Source organism: Denticeps clupeoides, unplaced genomic scaffold (genome assembly GCF_900700375.1).
Source record: "Denticeps clupeoides unplaced genomic scaffold, fDenClu1.1, whole genome shotgun sequence".
Lineage (NCBI taxonomy): Eukaryota > Metazoa > Chordata > Actinopteri > Clupeiformes > Denticipitidae > Denticeps > Denticeps clupeoides.
In genome coordinates, this window is record NW_021630102.1 from 90,214 (window position 1) to 102,813 (window position 12,600).

The following is a 12,600-nucleotide window of genomic DNA, read 5'->3' on the forward strand; positions in this document are numbered from 1 at the left end:
AATTTCATTTTTAACTCTTTTTACCTTACCTATTTGCACACCTTCACCCTACCTGTGACACATAATTTATGTTTTAGGTAAAGACATAATATTTGGTCATGTTTGCAATATTTGCATATTGGTTCATTGTTTACTTGCAATATTTGCAATACTGAGGTCGCAAAAGCATTTCACTGTATATTATAGCGTGTATGACTGTGTATGTGACAAATTAAATTATATATATATAAATTCACACACACAGATATTTTATACTCTCGTCATCTGTTTTATTAGTTTATATTATTCAGTTGGCATATTCTCTATGCTATTTATTTCTTTTTATCTAGTACCGGACTAATAAAGCCTCATCTCGATCCGCGGTGAGACGGAGTTACTCCCGTCCGCCAGGTGGCGCGACCGGCGTCTCCGCCCCGCGGCTCCGCCGTCTGCGTTTCCCCCGAAGAAACTGATCAACAGTGCGGCAGGTCGCTATTAATCTCGGTACGTTGTCCGTCCGTCCCGCCGACGCGGGCGGCTCGGTGCCGGTGCGGCGGGGCAGCCCTCCCCCGGCGGCCGCCCGGCGGCGTGCGGTCATGGGTGGAGGGCCGCCGCCCGCGTCCCGGCCGGGCCCTGCTCCGTCTCAGCCTGTGTCTCTGCCCTTCTTTCCCCCAGCGAGTCTCCAGGAAGCTCCGCAGCAGGATGCCGGACCAGCGCGCCCTGAAGAACCCGTACAAGGACTACGACGGGACGCAGAACCTGTTCGACCCGCAGGGCAACGTGAGTACCTGGCCGGGGGAGAGGCGCCATGGCGGCCCGCAGCAGGCCGCTTCAGTGTCATTAACATCCTGAGCAACAGCGGGTTGTAAAGCGTGTGACCTCTGACCTCCACAGCTGACCCCGTCCTTCGCCGGCCGCATCACTAATAAGATTAACGACCTCCTGACCGCCATGGAGAAGGGCCTGAAGTCTGCGGACCCCAGAGACTGTACCGGCTACACGGGCTGGGCAGGTGAGCCAATTCACGGTTGTTATGAAGTGACGTGATCGTCATTGTGAGACACTGCAGCGCAGATCACCCTTGGTGAGCAGTGGTGGCCTAGCGGTTAAGGAAGCGGCCCGTAATCAGAAGGTTGCCGGTTCGAATCCCGCCCCCTTAACCATCACTCAGGGTTAAATACAGAGGATGAACTTCACTGTGTGCACCGTGTGCTGTGCTGCTGTGTATCACATGTGACAATCACTTCACTTTAAACTTTGACAGGCGCCCGGGGAGCAGTGTGTGGGGACGGGACCTTCATCAAGGGGACCTCAGTGGCACCTTGGTTGTTGGGGATTCGAACCGGCAGCCTTCTGGTTACGGGGCCGCTTCCTTAACCGCGAGGCCACCGCTGTCCCCAGACAGGACTATCTGTCGGAAGAGCTAAACTGAGAAGTGGGATGTGGTTGGTGCATAACAAGGTGTACCAGATTCATAGGACGATGTATTACTGCCAGCAAGAACGATGGTGCCTAGCGGGTAAGGAGGCGGACCCCGCAATCGGAAGGTTGCAGGTTGGAGTCCCGAACCGCCAAGGCGCCTCTGAGGTCCCCTTGATCAAGGTCCCGTTTCCACACGCTGCTGCCCACTGGGTGTGTTTCACTTTGACCATGTAAAGATAAATAATCCTTATCCAGAGCGACTTACAATCAGTAGGGACAGTCCCCCCCTGGAGACACTCAGGGTTAAGTGTCTTGCTCAGGAACACGATGGTAGTAAGTGGGATTTCAACCTGGTACTTGCTGAAGTTCTAATTAAATTTGTTCTGCTTGTGAGCATCTCTGGTCTTACTTCCAACACACAAGTGTAATTTTAAAACGCGTTGCAGCAGCGGTTCTAATTCTGGTATGCGGGTCACACCGTCCCCTTTTCAAGGTCACTTCTGCATTACACTGGCAGACCAGCATCAGTGGGGCGGGGCCTTTAAATCAGGGACGTCAAACTCACCGTGCGGGCCACATCCTGCGAGACCGCTTCACAACGATCTATTATTACGGCCCAGCGAGGTGAAGCGCAGATGACAAACTACAGATCCCACAGTGCAGTGCTTCAGTTGCCATGCCAAATTGCAGCTGAATCTGTCCCGGAGCGGTTTCCGCGGCAACAGAAAATGGGTTGTGAAGCAGCTCTTGTGCTTCAAAGTCACCAAAGCGCCGTGTGAACTCATTGCGTAGGACGTGCGCACTGCATTGTGGGATCTGTAGTCCACCGGTCCTGAATAATAGGTCTATGTTTACATTTACAGCATTTACCAGACGCCCTTATCCAGAGGGATTTACAGTCAGTAGTTACAGGGACAGTCCCCCCCTGGAGACACTCAGGGTTAAGTGTCCTGCTCTGGGACACAACGCTAGTAAGTGGGGTTTGAACCTGGGTCTTCTGGTTCATAGTCAGTAGTTACAGGGACAGTCCCCCCCCTGGAGACACTCAGGGTTAAGTGTCTTGCTCAGGGACACGATGGTAGTAAGTGGGGTTTGAACCTGGGTCTTCTGGTTCACAGGCGAGTGTGTTACCCGCTAGGCCTCTACCACCCTGTGCTATGTAAATGTGACGGGCCGGTTGGAGGCCAGGACGTCCCTCGTGCGTTACCGCCCCGCCGCTGCTGCCTGTTAGTCTGTGGTTGTGGACGTGGTGTGATGCGTGCTATTAACTCTTGCTTCTCCCAATTTGCACACACAGGTCACATGTGCTACAGTGAGGTTATTCACATCATGGTCCTCGCTGCCTGAGTTCTGCCGTTTTCCCCGTGAGTCACACGTGTGGATAATCTGGCCAGTCGGCGATTGTCGAGAAACAGGCCTGGACGTGCACCCGAGGGCCAGATTTGAATAGCCCCGACCTCCCTTCGCCTTCCTGTCTGTGTAAGAGCTAAACTGCGGTTTGCTGCTCTAGGCATCGCCCTGCTCTACCTCCACCTGCACGGCGTGTTCGGCGAGTCCTCCTACCTGCAGAGGGCGCTGGAGTACGTGAGCCGCAGCCTGAGCCTGACCGGCCGCTGGGTCACCTTCCTGTGTGGCGACGCGGGCCCGCTGGCCATCGCCGCCGTGGTCTACCACCGCCTGCAGCGCGTCCAGGAGGCCGACGAGTGCATCAACAGGTCAGAGCTCCTCCCCCTTTTTACACTGGCCCCGCCCCGCCCCGCCTACATGCTGCCGTGCGATCGGCTCCGCAGGCTGCTGCAGCTGCACCAGAGCGTGGTGAAGGGCGTGGGCAGCCTCCCCGACGAGCTGCTGTACGGCCGCGCGGGCTTCCTCTACTCCCTCGTCTTCATCAACCAGCAGTTCGGCCAGGAGAAGATCCCCATCCAGTACATCCAGCAGGTGACGCGCCGGCCGTGACGCGGTGCCACCCGCGGTGCCACGTCAGGCGCCCGTCTGACCTGGGCGGGCGGGTGTGTGTGTTTCGTCTCAGATCTGCGACGCCGCTCTGGCCTCGGGTGAGAGCTTGGCGAAGAGGAACCGGACCCAGGACCAGAGTCCCCTGATGTACGAGTGGTACCAGGAGCAGTACGTGGGCGCGGCCCACGGCCTGGCTGGCATTTATTACTTCCTCATGCAGGTCCGTCTCATCAATGTTGGATATCAATAATCAATAATGAATATTTCTGATGATAAATGCTTCTTCAGGTCACCTGTGAGTGGTGGTTGTTATGGCTGCTTGGGGAAAATCAGCACTTTTGAGGGACAGATGGGTGTTAACTGAGATGAAATAGCTAATCATTTTTTATCTGCTGATTATGAAGGTGATCAGTTATAAATAACTTGTGTGAATTTAGTCTGTATCGATATTTATTGAACTGAAGGCAACCGAAACACGTGCTCTTGGTGTCTCCGTGCAGCCGGGCTTCGTGGCGGGCCAGGACCGGGTCCAGTCGCTGGTCAAGCCCAGCGTGGACTTCGTCTGCCAGCTGAAGTTCCCGTCCGGCAACTACCCGCCGTGTGTCGGGGACGAGCGCGACCTGCTGGTACACTGGTGCCACGGCTCGCCCGGGGTCATCTACATGCTGCTGCAGGCCTACAAGGTGAAGCCACGCCCGTCCCCAGTCTCTCATCTTAGTCCGGATTGAAATGGTTCGAAAGAGGGCGGTGCCAGAACAGAACCTGGGTCTGTAAATTCGCGGTGATTACCGGGCCGAAGCAGAACAAGAGGCTCTGAAAATGTTGCTTTTAAAAGATGTTTGAGCTGTAATAATGAGCAAAGCACCGTCCCCACACACTGCTCACTCAGGGTGATGGGTTAAATGCAGAGGACACATTTCACTGTGTGCACAGTGTGCTGTGTATCACCTATTACTTGCTTTAATGCTCGAGCGTGATGTTTTACGAGACTTTAAGAAGAGTGGTCCATGTTGTAACGCGTGTGTCTCTGGATCTCTGCGGCCTGCAGGTGTTCGGGGTGAAGCAGTACCTGGAGGACGCCCTGCAGAGCGGGGAGGTGCTCTGGCAGCGGGGTCTGCTGAAGAAGGGCTACGGCCTCTGCCACGGGGCCGCTGGCAACGCCTATGGGTTCCTGGCTCTCTACAAGGTGACCCGAGAGGCCAGGCACCTGTACCGAGCCTGCATGGTGAGACATTCTTACTCCATGCAAATGAGCTCTATGCTGGACTTTCCAAATGAGCCCCACTGGCCGCCGTCCAGTCCAGCTTATGCATCCATAAGAATTACATTAGCATTTTCTGAAGCGGCGTTCTGCATCTATACCTGCTCTGCAAAAGCCTTTGGCCGCAGTCCAGTCTGAAAATGGGAAATTATGAATACATCGGAATCTGCTAAAGGGCATTCACTTCTCCTTCAAATGGACCGTTGGTGGGCTGCTTCAGTTTAGAAGCTCCTCAGAGGGCACACTGGGCCGAGCCGGTCAGGTACTCTTTATATCACTTACTTTATTTCCATACTATTAATACATTTTCCAACTTCATTTGAGCTGAAATATTATGACATGAAGCAATATTCAGACAGAAGCTCTAAATGAACTACTTCCATTATACAATCATAACTTACCACATCTGGTATAAAGGGTCCCGTGACGTGATTATTTTTCCGCTTTTATATCAGTCTTGTTGGTCCCCTAATTCTGTATCTGAAGTCTCTTGGTGGAGAATTACAGCCACTTTGATCCAGTCCCACAATGAGATTTCCCAGGAGGCGCCGTTTCACCGTCTGTAGCTTTAAATGCTAATGAGGAGGAGGGCGGCCAATAGAAGTGAGTGGGCATTTGCGGAAGTGGCGCCAACAACACCATTCACCAACCACAATGTTTTTCCAGAATCCCCTTCCAGATCCAACCATCTGAGCTTCCGCTCTCTTAACGGTGAAGCAGAATGGACAAATGGGGCAGCGGTGGCCTAGCGGTTAAGGAAGTGGCCCCGTAATCAGAAGACGCACTGCTCCCCGGGCGCCTGTCATGGCTGCCCACTGCTCACTAAGGGTGATGGGTTAAATGCAGAGGACTCATTTCGTTGTGTCACACTGTGCTGTGCTACAGTGTTTCACAATGACAATCACTTCACTTTTTCCACTCTCTACACCTCTCGCCATTTCTGGCCACCATAGATCGACCGTCCAACTTAATTTATTTTAAGTTTACTTTAACATTCAATCCTAGGATCCAAAGTGCAGTACAGACAGAAAAATATATATTAAATATCCGTTCATAAAACAAGCTAAGACAAACATGATTTAAAAAAAAAAAAAAAAACACTAAATAAAATCCCATATAAACTATTTAAAACTTCCAAGACAGTAGCTGGCAGCGACCTTCAGCACACCGGAAAAGACGATATCCGTGTCTACAGTCGGGGAAAAAACTCTTCCGGCTTCATTATCCTGCCATCTACATCTACACGCAATGGTGCTAGAACTCGGGGTTCGTCTCCAGCTGCTGTTCATCGCTGGCGGAGTTTGTGACTGTTGGATGCAAAACCTCAGGTTTTATTATCGGGGTGAACATTCCACCCAGCGCTGATGTGCAGGAGTTGTTAGCGATCTGCAGGTTGTGCGCCCTGACGGACCGTTCGCTATCGCCGATTTCAAACAAGTCAGATCTCCCTTCTGCTCAAAGGCTGGACAACACCTGAACAGAGGCTGCTAATAATGCCAGTCTAATAGCTTTGGGAGAACCCGCAGGTGATCATGTCAAGGGACCCTTTAAAGACCCTGCAGAACCAGGTCCAACTGCACCCCACCTGGAACCATTAATATATATATAATATACCGTGATTTTGATGCTTAATACTCTGAATAATTGTGAGTTCTGTAATGATGGAGCTTCTTAATTTCATTAGTTTTTTTTGCCCCGTTAGTTTGCAGACTGGTGCATGAACTACGGCAAACATGGCTGCCGGACCCCTGACACGCCTTTCTCTCTCTTTGAAGGTAAGTAAAGGGAGATTTTGCCCAGCTAATTAGTTTGATTACGATTCCCGCTATTTTAGACTTTCATACTGATGTCCAGTAGTTATGGTGCTTGAACTTTAACCTTTTCTCCTGTTTCCTGGACCCAGGCATGGCCGGCACCATCTACTTCCTGGCCGATCTGCTGCAGCCCATGAGGTCAAAGTTCCCAGCGTTTGAAGTGTAAAGGTGGCCTGAGTGCCGCCACGTCGGTGACGATGCTGAATTTGTTCTGGAACTTTCTTTCACGTGTCTCTCTGCTTGTCCATGGGAGCTCACAACGTTCAAAAACTTCACCAATTTTTCATACTCACATCACATGTCATCTTAGATCTAATGGGTTGTTTTTGTTATTATTATTATTATTATAATTATTACATAAGAGCCATAGGCTCGTAACATATCATTGTGTGGCTCCAGTGGATCCATACTGGAGACCCTGGCTCAGTTAGATAGCTAGAAGCTAGAAAAGTGGGAATCTTCATGTTTCATGCGTGAGTTTGCATGCTTCAAGTGTGTCCAAGCCCACTAGCATTGATGGCCTTAAAAAGAGCACTTCCTGTGTGTTAGGTGTCGTGAGACGTGATTGGTGGATGGAAATGTCTCATTAGTGTCACGTCAGTAGTGATGAAGCGAACCAAATGGAGTTTCTGTACCCGATGTTCTGCCCGTTTTTCTACATGTATGCTGCTTCTCTTTCATGTGCGTATTATTATTCTTCTTCTTATTATTATTATTATTATTATTATTAATAATAATCATGCAGCGCTCCTGGGCCTGCAGTAACCTGGACTGAGTGGAATTTGTTCAATAGTGTACATTGATGTCTCTCACTCTTATGCTTCATTTTTTTTTTTTTTTTTTTTTTTGCATTACGCATGCCTATATATATATTTTTGTTATACTGTTGTAGTGTTTTGTGTAACGTTACACAGCCTTTTTTCTAAAAAAAATTTAAAAAAGGAGTGAGAAGGTGAGTGTAAATAAGCGGAAACATTTGAACTGTACGTCACTCGCTACAGGTACAGCGTTGTACACCCTTTATTTCTTACATCTTCATCATCTCATAATAAAGAACGTATTTTCTACGCGTCCGCCTTCTGCCTCACCTCCACACATTCTGCACCTTCTTATCCTTTGATGGACGGTCCTGTAGTTCCAGGCCTCTACACTGTGTGGCGCCAGAGCGTCCCTCAGTTTGGAGGTTAAGCTCCTCATTTCTAAAATTAAGTCTTAGGAACTTCATCATGTGTAAATGAGCTAAGTATTAAAGTAGATGTAATAGTCACAATAATATAGTACATTATATCACATTTTTCCTCTTGCACCCTGTTCATTTAGCCTACAGGTGAGAAGAATTAGAGGAAGGGGCGGGGTCTTGAACTGACAACGATGAAAAAGGGAAGTTATTGTGATGCACAGCACAGCCTGGAATGTGTGGGCAGCTGTGAAAGGCAAGCAGTAGTGATTTAGATAGAACTTCTCGTTTTTCCTAGTCTGTATTCCGTTATCTCAGGTCATTAGAATATCAATCAAATCCATCTGTTGAGATAATGATCTGGAGACGGTGCTTTTTGAAGAATTCCAGTTTAAAGGTGGTTTGAAATTTAAATTGAGTTTCAGACGGCAGCATTGAGTTTCCCCTAAATGATGGGTTCAGATATTTCAGTTCCTTTTGCTTTAAAATCTGCTGTTCCCTCCATGGCTGAAAGGGCACAACTTTATCAGAAGGGCAAACTTCTTCTACAGGTCACGTGTCTATGAGTCCAGGCTGGCACGGGGACAGGGGTGTCGTAGAATGTCTTGAGCTACTGGCCACCAAGATTTCTCCAGAGAAACTCTACACTCCACAAGAGAGTCCCTAAATATAGAGCTCATCTGCTCCTGGGGCGTGGTACTACCAGCATTTCTTCCACCCTCTTCTGCTGGAGGCAGGAAGCAGCCCTTGTTCTCCTGGGTCACTTCTCAACACCAGGGGCTGGGACCAAAGCCAGCAGAACACAATACGACCCAGAGTTCTTCAGCAGCCGTGCTGCTCCTCTAGTCCTACAAAGGTCACCACGTCTACGACTCCTGCTTTGTTCCTTCTCACTGCGAAACATGTAACTACGAATCACGCCATGGACTACCAATCCTACTACTAACCACTACTACTACATCTTCAAATCATGCCATCACCTACCAATCCCGCTACTTACCACTGCTACTACATCTTCAAATCACACCATCACCTACCAATCACACGACTAACCACTACTACTACATCTTCATGCCATCACCTACCAATCCCGCTACTAACCACTACTACTACAGGTTCAAATCCTGCCATCACCTACCAATCCTGCTACTAACCACTACTACTACGTCTTCAAATCATGCCATCACCTACCAATCCTACTACTAACCACTGCTACTACATATTCAAATCACACCATCACCTACCAATCACACGACTAACCACTACTACATCTTCATGCCATCACCTACCAATCCCGCTACTTACCACTGCTACTACATCTTCAAATCACACCATCACCTACCAATCACACGACTAACCACTACTACTACATCTTCAAATCATGCCATCACCTACCAATCCCGCTACTTACCACTGCTACTACATCTTCAAATCACACCATCACCTACCAATCACACGACTAACCACTACTACTACATCTTCAAATCACACCATCACCTACCAATCACACGACTAACCACTACTACTACATCTTCAAATCATGCCATCACCTACCAATCACACGACTAACCACTACCTCTACATCTTCAAATCATGCCATCACCTACCAATCCCGCTACTTAACACTACTACTACATCTTCAAATCACACCATCACCTACCAATCACACGACTAACCACTACCTCTACATCTTCAAATCATGCCATCACCTACCAATCCCGCTACTTACCACTACTACTACATCTTCAAATCACACCATCACCTACCAATCACACGACTAACCACTACTACTACATCTTCATGCCATCACCTACCAATCCCGCTACTTACCACTACTACTACATCTTCAAATCACACCATCACCTACCAATCACACGACTAACCACTACCTCTACATCTTCAAATCATGCCATCACCTACCAGTCCCGCTACTTACCACTACTACTACATCTTCAAATCACACCATCACCTACCAATCACACGACTAACCACTACTACTACATCTTCATGCCATCACCTACCAATCCTGCTACTAACCACTACTACTACAGGTTCAAATCCTGCCATCACCTACCAATCCTGCTACTAACCACTACTACTACAGGTTCAAATCATGCCATCACCTACCAATCCTACTACTAACCACTACTACTGCGTCTTCAAATCATGCCATCACCTACCGATCCTGCTACTAACCACTACTACTACATCTTCAAATCACACCATAACCTACCAATCCCACGGCCAATCCTGCTAGTAACCACTACTACTACATCTACAAATCATGCCATCACCTACCAATCCTGCTAGTAACCAGTAGTACTACAACTTCAAATCACGCCTACAAAACTACAATTTTGCAACTAACCACTACTGCTACAAATCACTAATACCACTAATACTATCAAGTACCAATCCCACTATTAATCACTAATGCTACAACTTTAAAGTAAAGTGAAGTGATTGTCATTGTGAGACACTGCAGCGCAGCACACACACACAGGGGCAGTGGTGGCCTAGCGGTTAAGGAAGCGGCCCCGTAATCAGAAGGTTGCCCCCCGGGACCCTGTCATGGCTGCCCACTGCTCACCAAGGGTGATGGTTAAATGCAGAGGACACATTTCACTGTGTGCACTGTTTGCTGTGCTGCTGTGTAACGCAAGTGACAATCACTTCACTTTAAACTTTAACACGAAGAAACGTGCCATATGCATTTAACCATGCATTGGGCACCATGACAGGCACCCAGCAAGCACGGACCTTCATCAAGGGGACCTCAATGGCACCATGGCAGATCGGGATTCAAACCAGCAACCTTCTGATTACGGGGCCGCTTCGTTAACCGCTAGGCCACCACTGTCCCCAAGTACACATCACGGCATAAACTACCAATCCCGCTATTAATCACTAATGCTACAACTACACATCATGCCATCAACTACCAATCCCACAACTAACCACTACAACTACACATCATGCCATCAACTACCAATCCCACAACTAACCACTACAACTACACATTATGCCATCAACTACCAATCCCACTATTAATCACTAATGCTACAACTACACATCACGCCATCAACTACCAATCCCACAACTAACCACTACAACTACACATCACGCCATAAACTACCAATCCCGCAACTAACCACTACAACTACACATTACGCCATCAACTACCAATCCCACTATTAATCACTAATGCTACAACTACATCACGGCATCAACTACCAATCCCGCTATTAATCACTAATGCTACAACTACACATCACGCCATCAACTACCAATCCCTCAACTAACCACTACAACTACACATCACGCCATCAACTACCAATCCCACAACTAACCACTACAACTACACATCACGCCATCAACTACCAATCCCGCTATTAATCACTAATGTTACAACTACACATCACACCATCAACTACCAATCCCGCAACTAACCACTACAACTACACATTACGCCATCAACTACCAATCCCGCTATTAATCACTAATGTTACAACTACACATCACACCATCAACTACCAATCCCACAACTAACCACTACAACTACACATCACGCCATCAACTACCAATCCCGCTATTAATCACTAATGTTACAACTACACATCACACCATCAACTACCAATCCCACAACTAACCACTACAACTACACATCACGCCATCAACTACCAATCCCGCAACTAACCACAACTACACATCACGCCATCAACTACCAATCCCGATATTAATCACTACAACTACACATCACGCCATAAACTACCAATCCCGCAACTAACCACTACAACTACACATTACGCCATCAACTACCAATCCCACTATTAATCACTAATGTTACAACTACACATCACGCCATCAACTACTAATCCCTCAACCACTACAACTACACATTACGCCATCAACTACCAATCCCACTATTAATCACTAATGCTACAACTACATCACGGCATCAACTACCAATCCCGCTATTAATCACTAATGCTACAACTACACATCACGCCATCAACTACCAATCCCTCAACTAACCACTACAACTACACATCACGCCATCAACTACCAATCCCACAACTAACCACTACAACTACACATCACGCCATCAACTACCAATCCCGCTATTAATCACTAATGTTACAACTACACATCACACCATCAACTACCAATCCCGCAACTAACCACTACAACTACACATTACGCCATCAACTACCAATCCCGCTATTAATCACTAATGTTACAACTACACATCACACCATCAACTACCAATCCCACAACTAACCACTACAACTACACATCACGCCATCAACTACCAATCCCGCTATTAATCACTAATGTTACAACTACACATCACACCATCAACTACCAATCCCACAACTAACCACTACAACTACACATCACGCCATCAACTACCAATCCCGCAACTAACCACAACTTCACATCACGCCATCAACTACCAATCCCGCTATTAATCACTACAACTACACATCACGCCATAAACTACCAATCCCGCAACTAACCACTACAACTACACATTACGCCATCAACTACCAATCCCACTATTAATCACTAATGTTACAACTACACATCACGCCATCAACTACTAATCCCTCAACCACTACAACTACACATCACGCCATCAACTACCAATCCCACTATTAATCACTAATGTTACAACTACACATCACGCCATCAACTACTAATCCCTCAACCACTACAACTACACATCACGCCATCAACTACCAATCCCGCTATTAATCACTAATGCTACAACTATACATTATGCTACTAACCACACACTACTAGTAAAATTAAGCCATCAACTACCAATCCTGCGACTAATACTACAATTACTAACACTGCAACTAACTACAAATCATACAACCAATCACTAATCCTGCACCAACGTGTTGCTGTTGTCTTATAATTGTTTTTCCTTATCGACTCTTTTCGTTTTTGTGTTTATTAATATTAAAATCTGAATCCTGTTC

General features: G+C 47.6%; 1 protein-coding gene across 1 annotated transcript; it reads left to right on the forward strand.

The window, feature by feature from the left end:
• Nucleotides 1-396: 396 nt before the first annotated feature.
• lancl1 (LanC antibiotic synthetase component C-like 1 (bacterial)) lies at nt 397-7,501 on the forward strand. The gene is made up of 10 exons (XM_028969071.1): nt 397-483; nt 655-759; nt 874-991; nt 2,912-3,116; nt 3,192-3,339; nt 3,431-3,577; nt 3,858-4,040; nt 4,406-4,582; nt 6,321-6,393; nt 6,522-7,501. Exons 2-10 carry the CDS (start codon nt 682-684, stop codon nt 6,596-6,598), a joined length of 1,206 nt encoding a protein of 401 aa, XP_028824904.1. The 5' UTR covers nt 397-483; nt 655-681; the 3' UTR covers nt 6,599-7,501.
• The last annotated feature ends 5,099 nt before the right edge of the window (nt 7,502-12,600 follow it).

Coding starts and splice junctions, on each gene's coding strand:
- lancl1 (XM_028969071.1), top strand. CDS start 682: ATGCCGGACCAGCGCGCCCTGAAGAACCCGTACAAGGACTACGACGGG. Junction 760..873: donor TGTTCGACCCGCAGGGCAAC/GTGAGTACCTGG, acceptor TGACCTCCACAG/CTGACCCCGTCCTTCGCCGG. Junction 3,578..3,857: donor TTTATTACTTCCTCATGCAG/GTCCGTCTCATC, acceptor GTCTCCGTGCAG/CCGGGCTTCGTGGCGGGCCA.